The 24,926-nt window shown below is 38.5% G+C and overlaps 3 protein-coding genes and 1 long non-coding RNA gene across 4 annotated transcripts; 1 reads left to right on the forward strand and 3 right to left on the reverse strand.

The window, feature by feature from the left end:
* Positions 1 to 396: 396 nt before the first annotated feature.
* LOC148842230 (putative pentatricopeptide repeat-containing protein At5g37570) lies at positions 397 to 4,274 on the reverse strand. Its single transcript, XM_088957214.1, has 2 exons — positions 1,700 to 4,274; positions 397 to 1,345 (listed from the first exon to the last, which is right to left on the reverse strand). Exons 1-2 carry the CDS (start codon positions 2,730 to 2,732, stop codon positions 702 to 704), a joined length of 1,677 nt encoding a protein of 558 aa, XP_088813340.1. The 5' UTR covers positions 2,733 to 4,274; the 3' UTR covers positions 397 to 701.
* Positions 2,756 to 3,672, forward strand: LOC148842231 (RING-H2 finger protein ATL39-like). Its single transcript, XM_088957810.1, has 2 exons — positions 2,756 to 2,823; positions 3,207 to 3,672. Exons 1-2 carry the CDS (start codon positions 2,756 to 2,758, stop codon positions 3,670 to 3,672), a joined length of 534 nt encoding a protein of 177 aa, XP_088813936.1.
* Positions 4,275 to 8,298: 4,024 nt separating the features above from the next.
* Positions 8,299 to 13,089, reverse strand: LOC148842232 (vacuolar protein sorting-associated protein 2 homolog 1-like). The gene is made up of 5 exons (XM_088957217.1): positions 12,764 to 13,089; positions 11,534 to 11,664; positions 10,036 to 10,140; positions 8,707 to 8,967; positions 8,299 to 8,615 (listed from the first exon to the last, which is right to left on the reverse strand). The coding sequence occupies exons 1-5, from the start codon at positions 12,798 to 12,800 to the stop codon at positions 8,478 to 8,480; spliced, it is 672 nt and encodes a 223-aa protein (XP_088813343.1). The 5' UTR covers positions 12,801 to 13,089; the 3' UTR covers positions 8,299 to 8,477.
* A 2-nt stretch (positions 13,090 to 13,091) lies between these two features.
* On the reverse strand, positions 13,092 to 15,694 carry LOC148842233 (uncharacterized). Its single transcript, XR_016103152.1, has 3 exons — positions 15,454 to 15,694; positions 14,440 to 14,521; positions 13,092 to 13,297 (listed from the first exon to the last, which is right to left on the reverse strand). It is a non-coding gene; the product is annotated as an uncharacterized LOC148842233 (long non-coding RNA).
* Positions 15,695 to 24,926: the final 9,232 nt, after the last annotated feature.

Genomic DNA, 24,926 nt, shown 5'->3' on the forward strand with positions numbered 1-24,926 from the left:
GATTCCCTACTATGGGCCGTTTGAGGGGATCTGAATTCATCCTATTATAGAACAAAGAAGTTTATTGTATTACCATTGCAATCCAGATCACCTGTTTATGAGAATTCTGCCTACGTCTATCCACAATACACTACCCTCTATGAATTGGGAACATCTCCCCCTGTATATGCAGAGGATGGAATGTTCTCCATGTGTAGTTCCCATAAACGTGAACAGAATTCTCATGGGCAGAAGATCCAGACTCAATGTATTGACGCTTCAGCGGATCACAGTGTACAAAGTGTAAATGCTTCAATTACATTAGTGCAAAAGTAAGGGAGTGTAAAATTACACTGTCGGTCCCAAGTTCAGAATTTCAGATAAAAGAGGGTTGTATCGGATTGACAGCTCACAAAATTTATGCCAAGCACATGGTTATGGATCCTAAATTATCTTTTTCATTATCTGACATAAAACATAACAGAAAAGTGAAACAAGATTCATATAGCCTACTACCTACCCCAAGCTAAGCTTAGGTGATGATGAAAAATATGGGTGGTGCAAATAAATTGAATGCAAATTCGATTTTTTTTTTTTTGAAATTTACTTAGTTTTATTTGAAGAAAAAGTGTACGGGGAGTTCACACTCTTCTGATTTGCACTCCCATGCATTTGTGTGAATTGACTACTGCTTATTCACCAAAAAAAAATTGACTACTGCTTCACCTGGATATCCAGCTAAACCCTGGAGACTTTTTAATTCCTCTTTCTCTCATCAATTTCCTCATCCTTGCTGCATCATCCCATCTATTCACCGATGCATAAATATTGGCCATGAGCACGTAATTTCCAGTATTCTCAGGTTCAAGTTCAAACAGATGCGCTGCCGCAATCTCACCCAGTTCGACATTGCCATGAACTCTACAAGCTCCCAATAGAGCACCCCAAGTTCCGGCATCTGGTGTAGCCCCATTGTCCAAGATAAGCCTGTACGCCTGTTCGAGCCGCCCAGCTCGTCCCAGAATGTCAACCATGCAAGCGTAGTGCTCCGTCAATGGGACGATATTACACGTCCTAGTCATCAAATCGAAGTACTTGCACCCTTCCTCCACTAGTCCTGCATGGCTGCAAGCATTCAACACACCGACGAACGTCACCTGGTTGGGTTTTAGTCCTTCTTTCTGCATCCTCGAGAAGAGTTCTAGAGCTTCGTGGGCCATTCCATGATCAGCGAGGGCAGCGATCAATGCACTGTAAGAGATAACGTCTCTCTTCACCATTCTGTTGAATTCTTTCCAAGCTCGATCGATGTTCCCGCATTTTGCATGCATGTGGATTAACGCATTGGATACAACCAGCGTCCTATCTGAGATGATTTTGGCACCATAAAAATGTCAGCAATTCTGAATGATGAACAAGGAAAAAGAATAAAAAATGCAAATTGAACATTTTCACCTGTTGCATCATTCTATTTGGAAAATTACGTCGAGTAAGCCTGGAGGTGGTATATAAGACAGGATGGTCATGAATCATGAATTCATGATCATCCAACTGGCTTAACTCAATTTTGGCCCATGGATATTCAACTCCTCGTTACACGTTAGTGGGTTCGAACTTCAAAGCCTTGACAGTCGCCTTGCATGAAGTACCTTACCGGCTCACTCTCCGATCTCCCTTAGCCCAAAAGAAAAATAATGGTACAAATAATAACAGAACTTACCACAGACACCTTCTTCCATGTGTTCGGCCACTGTATTTGCCGTATCTGGATCACCAAGTTGTGTGCAAGCAGATATTACTCCAACCATGGCAACCTCGCTCACCTTTACATTTGCTTCTCTCATCTTCTTATACATCTCAATTGCTTCAGTAGAATACCCATTTTGTGCGTAACACGCAATCATCGCAGCCCAACACGCCGAATCGCGTACCGGTATCTCATCAAATACTTGCTTGGCTTCAGTCACGTCCCCGCGTTTTCCATAACCAGCAATCATGGCTGTCCATGTCACCGAGTTCCTTTCTGGCATTTGATCAAACAGTTCTTTCGCAGCTTCGACATTGCCTGCATTTGCATACCCTGCCACCATGGCTGTCCAAGAAACGACGTTGCGTTCCAACATGACATCGAATAGATGACGCGCATCGTCCATCCTATCGGTCTTGGAGTACCCGGCAATCATGGCCGTCCAAGCGACGACATCTCTATCGGCCATTTGATCGAAAACACGTCTTGCATCTTCTGCAGCCCCGCATTTTGCATACATATCGAGAAGAGCAGTCTGCACAATTTTATTACCGAAATGGCCGGACTCGACAATTCGAGTGTGTGCCTGTTTGCCTTCTTGAATTGCCTGAATGCGTGCGCAAGCGCTGAGCACCGAGGAGAAGGTGAATACAGTGGGCGGGATGTCCATCCGGTGCATCCTAGCGTAGAGGGAGACGGATTGGTTAAATTGAGCATGGAGGGCATGAGAACGGATGATGGACGTCCAAAGGAACTGGTTTTCACAGTGGGGGATTCGATCGAATAATTGAGAGGCGTATCGGAGATTATTGCCGGGAAACTGGAGGACCCGCGTGGTGAGATGAATCAGGAGTCGATGATGTTGATGGGATTGGGTTCTGAGTAAGTAAGCGTGAGCCTGCTTGAGTTGTTTGAGAGTTTTACCGACTTGAATGCAGAACCCAATAACGGCTTCGCTATTGAAAGGGTGGCGCGTTGAGGCAGAGAGAAAGGAGCGGGTGGTCATAAAGTTTGATAATTTCAGAACGAATGGAGTCAGGAACAAGAATAAGTGGAACCCACAGGCTTCTATCAGATGGTTATAATAATCGGATCAGGTTAAGGTGTTGACCATCCGGCAAGAATACGCAGTCCTCGAGAAGACGCAGCAATGCAGCTCTGGCTAGGTTTTTATTCGTAAATTAGGTCCATTATTCAAACAAAACCATGGTTCATTCTGAGAGAGAGAGAGAGAGAGAGAGAGAGAGAGAGAGTTTTCAACTTTCATACTTCACTCTCATGGCTGTCTATGAAAACGTACGGGGCCTTGTCCTTAGTAGTATTTTTAGATTTTAATCTATTCATTACTCATTAAACGGCTCCATAAGAGCCAAACCCATGACGATAAAACAATTATATAATTATTTGAAGGTTTTTATTATTACATTGATCTTAATTAAACGCCTCTGTGAATCTGTGATCTCCGTTAATTTATTTTCAGGCCTTGGAATATGGAAGCTGCTCTAAGCCCTTCCATGGCCGCTCCCTCCCCTCCCATACCTTATCAGAAAACCAATTTATCTCCTTTCTACTACAGCGTGGTGGTCATTGGATCGGCTGCCATCGTGCTAGTAGCATACAACCTATTCATTGTTGGATGTTGTTCACAACTCCGTTTCTGGAGATGGCATGATCAGAACCCATCACCAGAAGACACAAGCCTGAGTCTGAGAAACCCCCGCCGCTACACTTCTGGCTTAATTTCCAGTTTCAAGTACCGAAAAGGGGACGAAGCAGCTGGGGATATCGAATGCTCAGTGTGCTTGTCAGTTTTCGAAGATGGCGAAGATGTTCGGCAGTTGCCGTTCTGTAAGCATTTGTTCCATGCTCCATGCATAGACATGTGGCTATACTCTCACTCCAATTGCCCACTTTGTCGTGCCGCACTCCAACTGCCCCGCTATTGATCAGTATTGACAGAGGACAGAGCAGGAGCCAGGAGGACTTCTTTCCGACAAGGTTTAATTGTCGAACTCCGGCAGCACAGTTTTACCGTCGAGTTGTCTTTTCTCTTGTCCATCTTGTTATATACTTATCTACGGTGCTTCTGGGTCCTTAACGGAGTAGTGAAGAATTTATACGGCAGTGTCCAGACGAGGATAGCTATTCTTCAGATAAAATCTATTTTCTTTTCTCTGTGCGTCTGTGTGTATAATTTTGTATGATCGAATATCCAAAAACGAAAAGGCTGGTGATTTACCTTTGTTTGCAGTCTGTGGCTGTTTGGCCTAAAAGAAATTTACCTTTGTTCGCAGTCTGTGATAAGAGACAAGTCGCCAATTCTCAAGTTTTACTTACCAGCTGATCGGATCACATTTAGGGCATGTTTGTTTCGCAGTAACAGGGGCTTAGAGTCTCCAATTATTTTGTCGGGCAGAATTGGAAATTCAGATTAGCTGAATGGGATGGCTGCTCTGTTCAGCTGGCTATGGAATCAAGGATAATATTCCACGCCAGTAATCAATTAAAATGTTGGTTTGATGTATTTTATTATTGACATGAAACATTATCATTGGTTTCAGTTAACCCTTGCTCTAGAATTAGAATCACATTCTCATTTATGGTGGAATGTCATTCCTCCATTTGTTACAATGGTCATTCTATCCCCCTCCTTGAGAATGACATCTCATTCAAATCAATTCCCATTCTCATTCAGATTTTTGTATGAATCAAACAAATAAGAGGAATAAATCCAAAGGATTTTTCCATTCTGACTCCAATTCTGATTCCAACCCTTAATTATATGGATATTATTTTTGGATGGAAGCAGTAGTTATATATTCTCAAATAGGTGGTAGGTGGATGAATATACAACTTGTATATAGTTGATTAAACGAGCCTACAATGCAAATGCAATCATCATGCACACAGATGAGACTGGATTTGCTCCTTACAAAGCATGCCTTACATTGACCTCACAGCATATCCTCATGGGGAACATCTCCCTTATTTATATTTATTATTGAGATGGGTGTAAAACGTGCTATATGTGGAACAGATCCCAATTCCACACAGATAAGATTACACATTACCAACAAAAACAAACGGTAACAATGGCAATAAATTAAAGGGTAAATTTCTTAAACTACTTAATTAATTGATTAAGTGTACCTTTATTATTTGAATGACAATTGACTAACTATACCATTCTTGTTAACATCTTCTCTGTCACAATCTATCCACATATGACCCTACATGACCGATACATTTTTTTAAACCCAATATTGCCCTCGTACCTGAGCCCCCACTCTCTCTCTTCTAATACCTCCCCCTTCGCCTCTCTTTTTGGTCTCTCTCTCCATTCTCAACCTCTCGTCTCTCTCTCCCCTCCGCCCCTCCGTTTTCGTTGGAAGAGGGCTCATTGCCGCCGCCGGAGCGAGAGGGGGGTGGCGCTGATTCTCCGCTGTGTGCAGCTGCCAGTCTTCACAGGGGCTGACGAAGCCAGCCTTCAAATGAACTCGTCCGACTACCAACGATATTTCCATACATTAACAGCGAAACCGACGAAGCCTCCTCTGCGACAGAAGAGAAGAAACCCGCCGTTTGTTCCAGCGGTTGTGGTCGTGGTGTTCCGAGTCTCTGGTTATGTCCAGTAGACTCGGCCGGCCAGATGATGGAAGAGCTCCAACTTCAACTTCGTCGCTTATGTAAATTTTCCTACTCTAAATTTTATGTGGACTACTTACCAAGTTACCATTTGAACGATATAGTAGTTGTAACAGTCGTAAAAATTCTCTCGAAAAAGTTAGAAGAAAGTAGAGAGAGAGAACATACCGGAGCAACGTTTCCCGCTGCGCCTTCCATCCTCACAAAAGCAGAAGAGGTCCGTTGTAGAATTGGAAGAGTAAGCACAATAGCCACCAGATTCCTCACACGCAACGCAATCTCCAATGTCTCCCCAATCTAACTCAAACCCCCTTCGCAAGGCCCTGACAAACCCATCCGTCATACTGAAAACATTCGTAATCGCTTCCTCCATAACCGTGGTAACCACTTTTGGCGCGCAGTCCCTATGCCAATCAAGCCTCTCCGAAATCTTGTCTGACTCGAAAACCAAGGACTGGTTACCGCCGGATGCAAGGCAGGATAAATTCATGTATTTAGTTGAGAGTAGAACTGAAGGGTAGTCAGTACTGAGATGAAGAAAAAAGTCGGTAGAGCAATCAAAGAAAAACGTCAGGTTTTTAGTGGAGACACTAGAGCGTAATTGAGGTGCGCTGGTGAGGGTGAAATTATGTTTTGCCTTTGGACATATTGCATTGCCGGTAAGTACGTCGGCGTGATCAAGGAGAGGGTCTTTGTTTCATAATTGATGCCGGTAACATTGTAGGTATCAGTGGGTGCAAAAATGACAGGGATGCAAGTGCTGAAATCACTGAGTTCAGTGTTTCTTTATTTTGAAATTTTGAAAAAGAATAGAAAGTAAAATAGTCTTTTTATTAACGTATAGTATAGTGTTAATCAATTTTCAAATAGTAAATATACACTTAATAAATTAACTAAATCATAAGAATAATTTAAAAAATTTACCCTAAATTAAATAAAATATCTGATGGACCTTGCATTTGGTCTATCTTCATGTAGGTTGTCACCATGTGACTTGGGCCAAGCCTACCTTGCCTAACACGCAACCTTTACATGGTATATTAGCTACAAAGTACAAACTCAACTTTGACCCTTGGAAAAACTTAATTTGGCTGTTTTGCCTGCACTGTTTTGAGATCCTGTTACAAAGACATCTGATGTGGAGTGTGGGTAAAATTGTACTTATACATCACTTTTTAGTTGAAAAAGATAAATAAGGACCTGAATTAGTTAAGATGTCATGCCTAGAGGATACCAAAACTTCGAAACAGCCAAAGTGAATCAAGTAAAATGGAATTTTTTAATAAATAATTTTGTTTCTGCTTTTATTTGCGGTGTTTCTAACTTTTAAAGGTGCATTAGCCTCATAAGCCATTACTTTCTAAAATCCACAGATATGGTAAGATATGATATACTTATCACCAATTCACCATGATTAGAACAAGTAAAAGAGGTAGATTTTCTGTTTTAGAATCTCTTTATGCTCATAGTTTGACTACAAAGTTGATTTGTGAACTATATTTTAAAAAATTCTGTATGAAGTAACCATATGACGAGGTTAACTTTGTCCTAGCGATGCTAGGTTGGTCTCCTGTGTCAACTACAATAAATGAGTGCACACACACACATATATAATGCTTGTGGTTGTGGCATTGAAAAGCATTAAGAGCCTGTTTGGTTTTCAGTCAGAATTTGAATTGAAATCCCTTTGAATCAGAATTAGAATAGTCTATTCCTCCATCTTGTTTGGTTTAGATGGGAATTGGAATCGGATTCCATTAGAATAGATTCTCATTTTCAAGGGAAGGGGAGGCAATAGCCATTTCCTCAAATAGAAAAAATGCCCTTCCACTGGGAATAAGATTTTGATTCCACCCAACCAAATGGTAGGAATGGACCATTCTGATTCTGATTCTAGATCCCTATTCCTGTAAACCAAACAGGCCCTAAGATCATTTGCCTCTAACCATACTAAAACCATTCCATTGCCATGGATGTGCACCTGCCCCTTGGATTTGGATCTACTCCTAGCTTTGTCACATTAGGCCAGTTAGTGATCTAGTGGTCTATCAATTAACCAATCATTTAAAAAGGCATGTTTGAGGCACACCTAGGTGCATAGGCAAGGCACATTTTAGGGTAGGTGCCTCGCCTAGGTCCTAGGCACAACCCTTTCAAAAAAGTGCATGACTGATGCATTTTACACTTCAGCCCAAGCATGCACCTTTTTAAAATTCTGTACTTTTTTTTACCCTAATGGTTGGTTGTTTAAAAGCCATGCCCCGAGGCAAGTCCAAACAAGTCCATGTTAAGGTCTTAATGTTATTCATTTGTTCATCCTACTAAAATATCTTCTTAAAAAGTAATTAAAATTATAAAATCATTATTTTTTTTTATGTGAGAACTAAGAATTTGAGACCCTAACATGAACTTGTGCGAACTTGCTTCAAGGGGCATAGCACAAAGGTGACTCAGAATCATAAATATAATATGTTTTATATCACAGCTACATTATTTAATGCAATTGAGGAAAAAAAGAGATTGTAGGTTTTACATGCTTGAAAATGTTTTATATGTTTGATTTTATATCTGAATTCACATTTGAAAATGCTTTATATGTTATGTATTTTAATTTTAGATAATAGGTTTTTCAAAACATTTATTAATATTTCAAAAAGGCCAGGCACAAATTGACCCCTATGCGGCTATGCCTTTTTAGCGCCTTATGCTTTTAAAACACTGCAATTAACAATATACCCAGATTATAAAATGCTGAGTGGAAATAATCATGAACTCTTTCCAGTTTAATACACAATCTTTACATCTTCTCTTCTGTTTACCTTTGTTGTTCTATGAATAATTAAATAAACAGAAAAACATGTCAATTTGTACTTGTGTCTATGCACGGTGAAAAGACAAAAAAGTGGCAAGAGGGAAAAGGGCATGACTTTCTTCTGGAATCCGAACTATCGAATGCCAAAATCTCTAGCATATGTAATTTCATTGAAGTCTTCATTCTTCCCAACCTAGATTTTAGTGAATTCAGGCATAATTTCACAAATATTACAAACTATATTCTATATTTCCATTTCATCGTCAACTCCTGTTTATTTCATGAGAACAAGACTTACATTCTCCTTAAATTGTCTAACCTTGCCTGTAGCTCATTGTCTATCCCACCATCCTCGTTACCCGTTGATTCAGCTTGTGCAACCTTGCTCTGTGCAGCTGGTGCAGTGACTGTTGCTGAGGGTGCATTCAGTAACTGCACATTAAACGAACATCTCATTGTTATCGTCACACAGATACAGCCGTATATAAAGGAATACCTACATACATAAAGTGAAAAGACATACCTCTGAATTGGCGTCAATACCTATCTCATCAAGCACCTGGTTCACAAGCTCCTCTGTTTCTTCCTCTTCTTCATCCCCTTCCAAAGCATCATCAATTGCATCTCCCATAACCTCTGTGACCATCTCCATTTTCTCATTCTGCCTCTCAAATTCTTGCATTATCTTCTGCAATGATGGCAAGTTCATCTGTCTATTCATCTGTCCCATTGCCTTTGTAACACCTTTCATGGCCTCCCCCATTGCTTGTGTTGATTTCAACGTCTGAAAATTTTTTACCACAGCTTTCAGCTTGACAGGATTAGTTCACAGAAACTTTCTTCAACATGTGGACTCTGTACAACTTCATGGCCAAGAGAGTATTAACTGATTCTATGGTAAAAGCAACTAAATATCTAGAAGCCCCCAATGTGATTAATTCTGCATTAACTAAGCTGGTCATTGCACTTCTTTGCATAAGAACTTATGCTTATTGATTAGAAATTTCTCTAGACATAAGCAGGTGCCTCTATATTTATTAAACCTTTTTTTCAGTTGTTAAAAATAGAAAAGAAAATTACCAAAGCTAGTTCAGAAATAGTGTATCCTATCCAAAACTCCAGAAACATAGAAAAAAGTTGACAAAACCCCACAAATTTGCTCAATAAATTGAAAGGAAATGATCACAGAACGAGTCTCATCAAAATCATGTAAAGACCCAGAACAGAAAATATAACCCTGTGCACCTGAATGGGAAGTAAAGAAAGCATTGAGATGCATATTTATAGTACAAGTGAACAATTTCTTTTACCTCATTCAATCTATTCAGTAATCATAACAAAAGAATTCAAACTTGTTCTGGACCTTCCATGCTTCCAAAAAAATCTCCAAATTATGTCTTCCCCATTTCTTCTACTGTTAAATTCACCATTGCTTGGTATAATGCTCAAATCTCATGCTGACAAGTTTACAAACTCATGCTTGAGTATGGGATGGCTACATTGTGCAATAAAATGACGAAGGTTAGATCTGCATCCCGTCCGCCTTTCCCAAGACCCTGGATGGCCATGACTAAAATTGGGTAATGGCCCTTCTTTATTTTTCCGGCATTGCTGTTTATTCTCCAGAAAACATCATAGGAGGATAAAACATATAGAACAGCCAATAACAATCAGCTAGCCACAAAAAATTACATTGCATACCATATTCCACCTCCAAGTCCAATATAATTCAAAAGATAAAAATATAAACAAGCAAGAAGTAGCAATCTGAGTGGTGAAGAAAGTTGAGAAACACCAAGAGGGTATTTCAAGGCATACATGCAACAGAAAAAACAATAACTACAAAATGTACCTGAATTCTAAGAGCAACACCTTGAAGTTGCGATTTAAGCTTGTAGAACTTCTCGATCTGATGCCGTGTTCTAATGAGATCTTTTGCCATTATCCTCACGGCTCCCTGAGAAAGAAAAGACAATCAGCACAACATTTGGTTCAGATGATCATCAAGCTTCTCCCATTTGGTCATTAGTTGTGCTACCCATATATACTTACCTGTAAAGAGACTGGGCCGAATGGGTCCTAGTATCTTCTCTTCCTCTCAAAAAGAGGGCCAATGACATTAATATATTTCCAAGGGCATTTAAGGATTACATGGCTAGTAGAATCAAGCTCTAACCATAACTGTGAATTCCGCATCTGGTCTTGATGACTGAATGCAAGAAACTTTACTTTCAATGCATAACCTCCATGACCATTTCCAAAACAATTAAGAGGATGTCTGGGACATGGTTAGCTTTTTGTTTAATCTGGTTTTGAAACACAAGACACCTTTTATGCATTTGTGAATCTCATCTTGTAGTTTTGGAACCACATACCCTGTTCCTGGATCACTAAACACCCCAATTTTTTGAACACTATGAACACTAGTGTTATCAAGCAGACTACAGTTTTCTTTGAGCTAAGCATGACATCTCCATTCCTTTTAAAGCTTTTTTTATTACACAAGATCATCTTCGTTGCTTCTGTCATATCTTTGTTTTTGCATATAGAAAAATTGTTTCCTATGCTTTCCTTATTTGACCAGCTATTGAAATATTATCCACTTCCAAGATGAGCTCTAATTTATATAAGTAGCAAGCATAAATCAGATATGCCAACCATGACTAACAATTTCATTCTATGGAAGTATTATATCCTCTGTCAAATTGTGAACCCTTAGATCTTTCTATTTACCTAAGCATGCACCCTTTTCAACCTTCATTTAGCTCATTCAAAAGCTTCAATGTGCACTGAATCAATCCTTGTTACCTTCCTTGGTCCACACAATCAAATCACCTTATTCCACTTTCCCTCATTTTGCCACCTATTGGATGGGAGCTACACATAGGTTCCCATGAATACACATATTCCTACTATTGTATTTTCAAGTCTTGTCAAATAACATGTCAGTACCAACAATGAACCACATTTAGTCATAGTAAGGTATATTGGATTAAAATAAGCTATAGTAGCTTAGAGATCATATGTAAGCTGTCTTTTGCCATTGGAGAGCTGAGACTTATTTGAAAGATCACATGCCTGTCAACCATGCAACTTAGATGCACTAATCAATTCTCAGACAAATACAAAGTGTTAGGCACGCTGAACCCAAGAAACCTAATGTATTATTGTAACCAGTTGTTCATAGAATGCCACACAAAAGTTAACAATGAATATAACAACAAATAGTTAACACTGTTTTGCCAAACCATACACAGCTTAGATCCATGTTAAAACTCCTATAAAGATTAACTGAACCACTAAACCATGAACAATTCATGAAAAACAATGGTATGAAAAGAATAATATACCATCTGCCCTTGCTTGGCACTTTTCTTTATCTCCGCAATAAGCTTCTTCTCTTGTGCTTGCAGACCTTGTCTCTCCCTTTCTATTTCTCTAATAGATTTGTCTAGCATCCGCTTATTTTCCCGCAGGAGCTCTGCACAAAATAACCATTGTTAAAAGTGGCTCATCTAGGTGAAGTTCTGGGGGTGACTAGGCAGGAAGAGAAACCAGAACAACAGGGTTTCTAGGCTAACCATTTAAAGTAAAAGTCTTTATTTTCTTGGGAATCTGGATAGTTGAATAAGAAAATACCCATGTGGCCCTATAAGATGGTCAAGCGTTTGGTGGTTGGTTTATATTTTTACAATGCATTTTTATTAGCTTAGAGTAAAAATCATGCCCTTGTTTCTCATAATAATTCATCTCCTTGCAAAGTAGAGTAAAAAATCATAAGTCATTTGTTTGCTTTTCCATGAATGACAATTGATATTTCAAACATTGTGTAACCTAATAGAAAATTATGATTTAAAATCCAATGATACGATACTGCATTATGTAATATGCACACATATTTCATATAAATACTGCATCAAAATTCATAACTGTCTAGTGCAATGAAAACATATACGTTTTTATTAGTACAAATAAATAATGATTTTCCATATTAAATTTTCAAGCAAAACCTGACTAGGTTTAACACAACTACTGATTAGCCTCAGAAACCTTATTTGAAAAATGTCAGAATTAACATCGATGCTTACCATAATTACACAATATTCCACCCAAAAGAACATTTTGCAAAGAAGAATCCCGTATTTACAAGCAAAAACTGATATTGAACTAAACAAGAAAAGTAAATAATTTCTTTTCCCTTTTAGTTCACATTTTTCTACAACTAAGGAAAAGCGATCGGCCTGAATGCAATTAAAGAACATTAGAAACCCTAAATTTTCAGGGCGTGATTGAGCAATTATCGAAGTCTTTGGTGTTCTGCCTTTCAATCCAAGTGATGACTAAAAATTTTGTTTTACGAAGAAAATTGATGTTCGATCCTCTGTACTACTCAGTTTAACGGGACCGTCTTAATATAAAAAACAAGATAAGCTAAAATTAGAGAGATCTAAACCCAGACAAATCCTGGAATTTTTGGATTCAGAACTAAAGTTTGGAGCAAAATAATCAAATAATAAAACCACGTAGAAATAAAAAACACATGTATGCATGTAAGCATAAGCAATGCGAGAACTTTATACCAGCGGGGGTCTTCTTGTTGCCGAATAGGAAACTCATCTTCTTCTTTTAGTTTGCGAATTGCGATCGTATCAAGCAAAGCTCTTCCACAGCCCCTTTCTCCGATGCTTCACCGCATTCGGAATCGGAGGTTTGCTTTCGAAATCGATCATCTGACTTTTCTTTTGTTTAGCTTTTCATCGTATGCTTCTGTTGTTCTTACGCGGTATCGCAGCTGGGGAATAAACCGGGAAATTGATTGGCGGGTGTTTGGATTGAATGGGCATTCCTCCCGTCATCGTTGACACATGGCGCCTATATAACACAGTTGGACCCACCCCCCCACCCCCTCCCCCCCCCAAAAAAAAAAAACTTGTTAGTTGTTACAACCAAACCATCATGCTGTATCTACCAAACTCCACGACAAGCTGCTTAGCTGAAGTCAAGTTAGGTCGTAAGAAGGTTCCTCAGGTTCTGGTTCAATGGTCAGAAAATGTAAACTTTTACCGTTACCGTCTGAACTGGTGAGGTGGAATAGGAAGGCTTTCTGCAAATTCCTGGATAGGATAAAAGACATGCAATTACAGTTAAACATTGAAAGAGATGCTCCAAGATGTTCCTATAATCAATCAAGAATTCATAAGCTTGAGAAAGAATTGGATGAAGAACTAAGGAGAGAAGATATTTTGTGGGGCTCAAAAGTTAAAGACAGAATTGGTTAAAGCTTGGAGATAAGAACGTCAAGTTTTTTCATCATGCAACTTTGAGAAGAAGAGCTAGGAATAAAATAATTACTTTGAAAGATGAGAATGAAAATTGGGTCTCAGGTCAAGACCAAATCAACAATTTTGCAGATTTGTTTAACTCCTCTAACCCAAGAGCAGATCATGAAATCCCAAATATCGTTTAGAGGGTAGTCAGTGAAGAAGATAACTCCTGATTGCAAAAGGAAATAGATGATGAAGAGATTGAGGAAGCATTGTTCCAGATGAATCCCCACAAAGCCCCAGGTCCTGGTGGTTTCCCGAACTATTTCTTTCAAAATTACTGGAGTACTCTTGGTCCTAGTTTTAAAAAAGCAGTTAAAGAGTTTTTCCAAGAGGGTTTCCTTTATGATGAAGTTAACAGAACTTTCATAACCTTTATACCAAAATGCAAAAACCGGAAACAGCTAGCCAATTTAGACCCATTAGCCTGTGTAATACATTGTATAAAACCATAGCCAAAATTTTAGTGAACAAGCTAAAACCCATTCTTTCAAATTTTATTAGTCAAAATCAAAATGCCTTTGTCCCTCAAAGAATGATTTTTGATAATGTTTAAATATCTCATGAGCTAACCCATTTTATGAAGACTTCTAGGAAAAGCCAAAAATTCATGGCTATTAAGCTAGACATGAATAAGGCATGACAGGGTGGAACGGAGTTTCATTGAAAATGTGATGGAGAAAAAGGGTTTTAGGGCTGTTTTCATTAAGTGGGTTATGATATGCATCAGTTCTGTCTCTTATCAGTTGCTTGTAAATGGAAGCCCCAATAAAAAATTTTATCCATCTATGGGTCTAAGGCAAGGGGACCCTCTCTCCCCATACTTGTTCTTAATTGTTTCAGAGGTTCTATCCTTAGCTCTCCATCATGCTCATTCTGTAGGATCTATCTCTTTCATAAGAATTAATCAGTTCTGCCCTGCCATTACTCACTTGTTTTTTTTTATGATTCCTACATCTTCTCAAGTGCAAACATTGCAAAGGGATGTGTGATTCTGGAGATTCCGCAGAAGTACTGTAATGCCTCTGGTCAGAAGGTGAACCTCTCAAAAAATTATAATAAGATTGTTGGGAATTAAAAAAGTTAACAATCCATCCATTTACTTGGGTCTCCCTTCTTCTTTGGGTAAATAAAAAAAAGAGTATTTTTAATTGTTTATGTAAAAGAATGGAGAACAAATCCAAATGGTGGAAAACATCTTTTTTATCTTCTGAAGGAAGGAGGTTATGATAAAGGTTGTCCTTTCAGCAATTCCTCCTATGCCATGCCTTCCTTTCTGATCCCATTAAGTGTTTGTAATCATCTTGCAAAGATACAGAGGAAATTTATGTGGGGGAAACAAAGGAGAAAAAAAAAAGGTAAATTGGGTAAGCTGGGCAAATATTTGCAAAAGTAAATCCATAGGCGGTTTGGACTTTAAAGACCCTCACCTGTTCAATTTAGCCTTGTTGGCAAAACTCGTTTGGAGGTTCTGTACTACAGAGAAGGCTTATGGGTTAAAATCCTAAGAGGGAGGTACCTCTAAAGGAAAATTTTTTGGAGTATTAAAACTCCTTAGAATTGTTCTTGGGGTTTTAGGAGTCTCTTAGCTGGAAGAGATGTCTTAAGAGGTGGGGACTGCTGGAGCATAGCTAATGAAAAAGAAATTGACATATGGTATGAGCCCAGGATCCAAGGGATCCAACACTTTCAACCAATGAGACCGAGACCTAAGAATGGACCTGGTAGGTGGGTAGAAGATTTAATTGACACATCAACTAAAACATGGGATGTTAGAAACTTCAGGATTTGTTTGATCAGAATTTAACCAACATGATTTGCAAAATGGAGAAGTTTAGTGTGATTTTCCACAAATCTTTTGGCTGTGAACCTGAAGTTTGGCATCCTCTACATGATCTATATGCTATTTCAGACGTGAAGTTCAGAGTTATCTGTACTGATCGTACCTCAATTAGTTCTGCTCATAAGTTGGCCATCAGAGGAAAGTCTCTTTTCGAAGAATTCTGGTCTTCCCCTCCCCTCTGGATGCTTCCCTTGCTGCCCTCTGAAGCTTCTAGAGTGATATCTGAAAAGGATGACGATCCTTTAAACCCCCTTGACTGTTTTAGTTTTCTTTTGTGGTAGTTTTTTAGTTTTCTTCTTCTTTCCTAGGTTAGTTTGTTTTTCTTTGTGTGGTTCTGTTTCTGTTTTCCTGCTGTTTTGCTTCTCTGTCCTGTGTGTTTATATAGTTCTGTTCATTACCAAAAATTAAAAAAAAAAAAAAAAAAGGCTCTGGTTCAGGGGACGTTTGATAACTCATTAAGTGGCTGAACTGGATGACTTATTGTTAAGTCTTTTTGGTGAAATACTAATAATAGTAGGGAAGGTTTCACTGAAATTTATCTCATAAATTTTTGCTTTATTATAACCTGCAACAATTTAAAACTTTCAACAATCCCACTTATCATACCATAACCCCCTTATAAGATGAAGTAAAAAAATTATGAATAGAATCGAGATTGGGTTGCATTAGGAGGCCGAGAAAGAAAAGAATGTGAGATTTGAGAGTGATACTAATTATAGGTTTATGGTTGTTGATGTATTTGTAAAGGAATTTGCATAGGCATGGTGTCCCACAGCCCATCGCAGCCATGTATTAGAAACATCTCTTCATGACAACTACGGAAGATGTTCTCAATGCACGCTGAATGTGCATGTGGGACGCCTGTGGAGCACCAATCTGAATTCTTTGTAAAGCCCTTGTTCCAAATGGAAGAGGCTAAGCAGTAGCCAATGGATGAGAGAAGTCTGTAGTACCATTTTTCAATCTTTCTTTTATGTTTTTCACGAGAGGTAAGGTGATTTTATAACTTCAATCATGAAAAAAGATCATTACACAAACACACTATACACATATATAATTTACCTGCACGTGTCCTTCAACTAGTGTGGATAATATCGAAAAGGATACATAACAATTGTCCTTTTTTTTAACTAATGCATTATATTGTGTTTTTATTCTAGTTCTAAATTAGATTACAAAGCCCAAAAGCCGAAGGAATAAAATTTTTTTAAACCCACCCAAGCCCAACTGAGAGCGACAACTCAATCCCAAATTATGTTAGGTTTAGCTTGGGCTGGTCTTAGATTAGCCAACTTGGGCTTCCACTTTATGTTGGTCAGGCCCAGTCTAACATTTAGGTTATAGGATGGGATCTAGATTGGCTAGACCTGAACCAACCCACCCAAATTGCACCCCTACCCCTTCGATGTGTACAGTCAAATGAACAACTATGACTGATTTCGTAGGCAGATTACCTTGCTAAGGTAAATTCCGTTTCATGGCAGTCGATTCAATTACGCATTCTGTCATTTATGCAAGTAAGTTGTAGCTTTTAAAAGACTGAATTTAGATTAGCTGAACGCTTTGGCGCTTTTAAAAGACTGAATTTAGATTAGCTGAACGCCTTGGCTGTTCAGCAGGCTGTGGAACCAATGATTTGATTCAACGTGAATAATAAATTCATGGGCCCCACTGTAAAAGGTGCGGGCCCCATATATTTTATTACTGGCGTGGAATGGTCCGGACAACAAACTGATCTGGACAACAAACTGGTTAGGGGTCCAGTTCCCAAGTCGAATGGTCCGACCATTAGAACCAAACAGATGGCCGTTCTGACAAAAAAAAAAGAGTCAAAACCGTCGAACAGTTTGAATGGTTCAATCGTCTGGATCAGCGGTTTGTTGACCAGATCAATGTTTTTTTGACAAAAATCCAATGTTGGGGAAAACTTCCAATCCGACCGTCCGATCCAGTCAGGTTTTGAAAAACATAGAAATTACTATATTCTGCTACATTTCTTGACTCTAATAATAAATTTATTTTTAGTATTATAGCTTAAGGTCACGTAAACCTCCAAGGACAACTAGGAAAGGTCTTTGGTACTGAGTTGTTCATCACGTTACTTGCTCTCCCTCACTTTGTTGTTTTTTGGTTTAAGCTCAATTTGGAAGGAGTACAAATACAAAGGTCTTTGGTAGTGTATTTGTGTACTCTACATATTAGTATTTGCACTCTATATATTTGCATTTGTGCTTCTTCCAAGCTGAATAGGGCTGTAAGTCGGGCCGGGTTAGGTCGGGTTGAGGCCAATCCTAGTCCAATCCTATGTTCTAAACCCCTAACCCTAACCCTAACCCAATCCAACCTTCAACCCAACCTACCCAACCCAATCCGATGTCAATTTCGGATTGGGTTGGGCTTGAGTTGGCCCCAACCCAACCTTCCCATCCCCTTAAAATCTAGTAGGAAAATAAGTATTTGTTTATCATGAGTTATGACTTATGATAGATTTTTTCTCAAAAATATAAATTCATGAAATCAACAATAATGAAACACAAAAATTATGGAAATAAAATCACTAATAACAACTCATAAGATCAAGCAAATAATTTGAATCTATTAGATAGATCACATATAAAAATCACAAGACAAAAAGAAAAGATAAGTAGTCAAGTACCTGTGAATAACTTAAAGAAAGGGGGCTATACAACTATCATGCATTTAAACAAATCAATGTATGTTATATATATGACATGTAGTAGAGTTGTAGACTAATAGACTAGTAGTCTAGTACTATAGGGGGTCGGGTTGCCCGAGGGATCAACCCTAACCCAACCCGAACTAAGGTTAGGTTCAAGAATTTCAACCCTAATCTTAACCCGCTCATCAATCCGACCTGACTTTTTCAGGTTGGATTTGGGCCACCCCGGCCCAAGTTGCAGCCCTAAAACTGAGCCTAATTTTGTATGTATTTGTATTGTATATATTTGCATTTGTATTCTTTCAAAGCTGAGCCTAAAGTGTTTTTAAGTCGTTCTAAGCAACATTAAATGTCTTAGATTGTGTGAAAGTAATTTAAGAGATAACAACATTTTCACTTTTTTTCTAATGCGGCAATTAATTGCGCCTAATTGGCATCAGATAATAATAGGAAATATATATAGAGCCCGGAGGTACTTAACTGAATTCTAAGGACCATGTTTGAAATCAATGCCATTTTTTGATAGGCGTTTTTTGAAAAAACGGCACTGATAACAAATTAGCATCCCCTAAAACTCTAACTAAGCAACCCTTTTGAAGACTGAAAGGGCTCGTCATAATTAAAAAAAAAAAAAAAAAAAAAAAAAAAAAAGCTTTTCTGATCTATGGATGGAGTCATGGAGATTATTGGGCCTTGGATTGCAGCACCAGAAGCACTAATTTCTCTTTCAATGACACCCCAAGACGGTATAAAAGCATGACAATGAAACTAGTGAAAACACAACAACAAGGAGGTCGGCTTGTTCTTGCTTCAAGTATGATGGGTGCGTTTTAAGTCATCAAACATAAAAAGCTGAATCCGCCAAAAAAAACAACAGTATGTGAAGCGTGCGTCGACTGAAGTGTCAATATTCTTGAGCAGAAGACAGTCAGTCATTCTCAATTCTCATCTACGTACGTGGGTTGAATCTGGTCATTTTATGGTGATCTAATAACTAACATATGGATGAACATCAAGCACAATGGGGCCTGGTAGTGTTCCAAAAGTCGTCCATGGAGATGACACAAGGCTAACATAGCATAACATTGTCCTTAGACACTCAAAAAATAGATAGAAAATGACAGAGGGACGATCAATGACAAAGAAATAACAGTGTCAAGCTTTCACTATACCTAACAACCATTGAACTTTGCCATTCTCAGGCTCAGCTCGACCCAAGCACCGTTCAGTTAGACCATCAACATCAATGCAAACCCTTTTTATTTACTCGTCTCTAGGGCATGATCGATGAAGTAGGCTGAATAAGGATATGGAGGATGCATGGTTTTATCTCATATATATCCACCCGCAACATTTCATGCCCTACCCAGTTACACCGATTTCATCATCTACAGCAACTGATGATCATGAGTATCTTAAAAACAAAAATAATTCATTACTAGTCAAAGAAGACTCAACTAATCAGTCAAAAAGAAGAGAATTTGGGGAAACACTGGAGTTGCATAATAACTCAATAAGCTAGCTAGTAAGCTACTCTCAAAGACATTATGTTCACTGAAAGGTGAAAACCATGCAACGAGAACGAAACTCTGATGAGAGCAAATGAACTGCCATGTCACAAAATTAACCCCATCTAATTAGTTTTGAACTGATAGCTCTACACAGTTCACTTGGTGCTGGTCTTGCTATGACTGATTACTATATATTAATCCCATACCACCCCCCCCCCTTCCAGCAGCCCTAGCAACCGTCCTAAGTAGTGCTTCTACAACTCTACACAGAACAGTTTGCACGTCTCGTGATGTTGAAATTTAGCCATGTCTCTATATCCCAAAAGTGTCTCAGGTAGTCCGTCCAAATGTAGGCCGAGCTGGAACAGACATGTCAAGGGCCAACTAGGGTAAGTTGGCTAGGCCTGGGGAGCTTTGCCCAGAGGACCGAGGACCCAACCGGAACCGGACGGGAAAAGAAAAAGCAAGCAAGGATAAAAAAGTGAGATACAATGTGGAGTGTGGAGTGTGCAACCCCCGACCGGCCCGACCCCGCTCACCAAGTCTCCAGTCACCATTACACGTCCTGAAGCCGATCGAGGGGAATATTCCTTTCCCACTGAGGCCTCTGGCGTCAACGTTGAAATAACTCTTCAGATTCGATCAGATCACCCGAAAAGGATAAGTAGTAGAGGTGTCGCACCAGCCCGACACTACCAACACCGTAGTGGTGGTAGTGGGGTGGATGAACCGTGATTTTATCACCATTGTCCTCCCTCATTAATTTACAGCACTTAATTGGATTGATTCTTCTCATCGTTTCTGCTGCTTCTCTACTATTATTATTAATAGGGAAAATTGTCGATTAATACCCTTTGGCTTCTAATTTTAAAATACGATAATTTAGTATTTAAACTGTCAATCCAGTACATCTCATTAATCCATCCATTAATCAATGGTTAAATGTTATTTAAAAGGACATAAATACTCTTTGAATGTCATCTAATTCTCTTTATCAATCATTTAAACATTGACAAAAAATGAAGTCTCAAATCTTTGCCTTTTCTATTTAAAAAAATTGGGATTACTCTTAGTGAACATTTATGGTGATCCCAAATTTCTTGAAAATAAGAGGCAAGGATTTGAAATTGTTCATTTTTTGTCAATATTTAGATGGTTGATATAAAGAATTTCAAATGGTATTTTTGTCTTTTTAAATAGCACTTAATGACCGATTAATGACAAAATACTAGATTGACACATTTTGAAATTTCGAATATTAAATCATCACATTTTAAAGTTCTAGAATCAAAATGTCAGTAGACCCAAAATACAGGATACTAATATAAAATTTTCCCTTATTAATACTTGAATGACTAACTGCAAACACTAGAAGCATGAAGGTGGCAAATCGGAATCTATAATATTGAGAGAGTAGTAATGTCTTAAAATCTGGAGCAATAGAGGAGTGGTCCAGTTCAGGCAACACTAGATAGTGGGTAGTGCATGCATGCCATTCAAGTTGGGCCAGCTAGCTAGCCCTGGTTGTTGAATTATTTGAGGATTGAATATTGCTGGATTCCTCGTTTTAAACACGTTTGCTCCCTGTTTGATTTGTTGCCTCAATGATCCAAAGTTAGAAAACAGCCCACCCTCCAAAAAAAAAAAAAAAAAGAAACGAAAGAGTCTTTCATATTCATGAATCGATCGCTTGGATACCAATAGGACCACAATTCTGAGCAAAGACTATTTGAATTGCTAAACAAACACCCCTCCCACCAATCCCAGAAAAGAAAAAGAAGATCGATCGACTAAACTTTAGTCCGGTCCTTTGAATGCGCACAGCACATATTCCAATTAAACCAGCAGCCAAGAAAGGAAAAAAAAAAGTAAGGTTGTTCCGATCAAACACAATCATGTGTCACCCCCTTTCTCTTTTAAGAGGCAAACGGAAAAAAGAAAAGCTGTTACCGTTTGGTTCATTGGTCTCTGTTCTCCGGTCTCCTCTCACTCCTCGGGATCGCCAACTAATATACCCATCTCTTTCTTCTCTTTTACTCTTCCAACGTCTTTACCAAAAGCTGCCTAACCCCCTCCCCACCCTGATCTCTCTCGAGTCTCCTTCCTTCCTTGGGTACTAGTGATTAAAGCTCGAGAGGGCACCCACTCCTGTGGGGCCCTAAATTGACTGATCAAAAGGTTGTGAAACCCGGCCAAAAAAAGTCTCTCCAAACGTTACATTGGGTATGATCATATGGGTTCGTTCAGCTGTAGTTACCAACAAGGATGAGGTAGGAAATTAGTGTTACTTCGGTTGATTAGGTGTTGTAATATATATGATGCCGGAAGGGGTATGATACCGGAAGAATAATGTTTTGCAGGTAGGTTGCAGGGGATCAGCTTCACTTCACCATCACCCGTGTGCATATATGTACGTAAAGCGGTACAGGCAGCAGAGAGGTAGGCAGGAGGAGGAGGAGGAAATCAGTGAAGTGAGGTGTGGTGGTGGTGCATGACAGTTGACACTTGACACTGACCGGACGGAGGATGAGACAAAATGCATGCGCTTCCTTTTTCCTTGTAATCAGCAGGCTCGGCTCCAGGGCTCCACCCACCCACTTCAATGTACTCAACTTCAACTTTGTACTGTTTGTATGGCACATGATTTTAAGTCGCAGTTGCAGACTGCCAGTGCGCCAGCGCACGTGCGGGGTCGACAGAGAACATGGCAGTACTAGCTTCCTTATATTTTTATTAGTACAATTTTGTACAATACACCATACAATTGTAGATTTGTTAAGGAGGAGGGCATTTGTTGTGGTACAATATTTTGGAGTCACATCCTGTTTGTGCTAAGGGCCAAACCCAATTGTCCTTTCACCCTCCTGGGGAGCTTCTTTCAGAGCCAGAGACCCATTTGTCCTCTCTGCCTCTCTGTGGTGAGAATCAACTGAGAAGGTCACATGTTCAAATTTCTAGAATATTAGGGTGGGTTTTAATAAACTCTGCAAAAGTAGGGGCCGGCCTCAATCAACACATTCACACAAACTTTCGTAATACATACTTAACATGCTTCCACTTATAAAAATATGTACTATTTTTTGAGATAAATTACAAACACCCCCTTAATACATGGGTCCGTGATAAATAATACACCTTAAACTTTTACTTTGCAACAAATGCCTTCCTCCATTAAAATTTTTCATTGAACTGTTTAAACATTTTTAATTTCCAAACTATTATTTTCTTATTTATTTGAATAATTTATGATTCAAATAGTTTATTAAATATAACATTGTCGATGTCCTCTTGATTGCTCTAATATATAATTATAGATTTTTTCAGTTATTTATTATTAACCCCATAAAAAGGGATCTTTGTAATTTACGTTTTTCCAATAGTGACGTACAATTTCTGCAAATTGAATGGTCACCACCACCACTCAGCCACCCACCAGAAAACATCAACTAGGTAGGTTCGCCGTTCGCCTTCAATTCAATGTAGTAATAGCGTAAGAATTGAGGGTACTGATATCTTGTTCCTAACAACACCATCTACCACACTGCACAAAGTGGATAACCTCCCTTGTCAAATAAGCTTTTGGGACGTCTGATTGAGATCTACTAAAAACAACCATACCCCTGTCACCATGCATTTGTCAAATGCCCCATCTGAAACACCAATCCACGGGTGAAAAGTTGCCCTCACATGAGGGGCTTTTTATAGCACCACGATCCTTGATGGAACAAGCGCAACTATTTTCTGCTAGCCTGTGGAACTTTTCGCTAATTATTAATTAAGTTGATACTTGCGAGTTCTAATCCTTTGTGTGCTTAGTAACTTGGTATTTCGTACCAAATTAAATAAGAGTTGGTTTCTGACTTTCTGTTGGATGGTCAAACTCATACTCAACCATTTGCCCCAAGTGTAATCAATTTCTCGATTGGATTGCGCACATAACGGTTAGGCCAGTGCCCATACTTCAGTCCTAATAATCCCAACTATACATGGGTTCCTTCCAAATTATACCTGTTTTTAGGTCTAGTTCAATCGGCTAAGACCATTTAACAATCTAGATGGCCAAAATATGTAATTAACTCTTGGGGTTTTGTCTTTGAATATTTAGATTGTTTGATAAGCATCTTAATCTACCATGGTATACATAATTATTAAATGAAAAAAAAAAAATATATATATATATATATATATATATATATATATATATATATATAATGCAGAGAAAGATAAGAAATTTTAAAATTTTTGATCATTTTGAACTATCATAAGCTTTTTAGGGCATAAAACCTTATTGTTTTCTATATTTAATTGCCAAATAGAAAAGTCATTTTTAGAGTCCGAATTCATTTATTAATTCCCCAAATATATTTATCCCCACCCCGCTATAAACATCAACTCCCAAATATTTTCAATTTATTAAAATAAGAAGAAAATATATGTAAAAAAGAAATAAGAAAACAAAATAGATGTATAGGGGGAATCGATGGTTATGATTGTGGAATTGGGGAATTGGCATAGGAGTTATATATGGGGGTCAACGCCTAGGCTAGGTTGTTGCCTTGTTGCTAGCTACTGCTAAGCTTCCTGCCTCATTCCTTCACCCATGACCCATCCATCACCTTAAGCTCATAATTGTTGTCAACCCCCCATCTCACCAACTGTACGGTATTTCTCTTATAAAAATGATGAATCATCGATTACAATTGGGCTCAATCTCGATTGTTTATAGTTTTATGGTAGCATGCCATGCTATAATGCTAATACATGCACAACCCTTTTGGAATTTTCTTATAAAGTATTGATGGTTAATTCATCAACCCCATGCAAAATTTGACAAGCTTTGTCCTACTAATTAAAATTCTCTCAAACAGTCGCCTAAGATCCCAGGAGTCCAATGTCCAGTATTTATTTATATTCCCCCTTCCCAAAAGTTCACAACTAAATAATCCGAATCAGAATGGTAGCAATCTTATCACCATATATTGTTAATTAACTCATTAGTAAATTAAAAAGTAACTTGAATTTGAAACCCCTTTTTGTGCATGTTCATGGGTCTGACATGCAGGGTCCATACATATATTTATATAGATTAGGCTTTTCTTGGCACAATTTAATGATCGCCCTAATGTGGGTTAGGTATAATTAAATAGAGAAAGCTTTATGATAACATTAGTCAAATAAAAGAATTTTCAAGTGAACTTAATAAGCATATCACAATGTTATGATTGTGTGGGTGTGGTCCTTGTAAGTTATTCTTAAAAGTATGTAACGGTTTGTTCTCATTTAGGGTGTGATTTAAGAGTTCAATCACCATCAACCAACTTCTTTTTCCCTTTACTTAGAATCAGATGATATGATAATAACAATCCATCTTTTTTTTTTTTTTTT

Source organism: Nelumbo lutea, chromosome 8 (assembly GCF_056320005.1).
Source record: "Nelumbo lutea isolate HS-2025 chromosome 8, American lotus-T2T, whole genome shotgun sequence".
Classification (NCBI taxonomy): Eukaryota; Viridiplantae; Streptophyta; class Magnoliopsida; order Proteales; family Nelumbonaceae; genus Nelumbo; species Nelumbo lutea.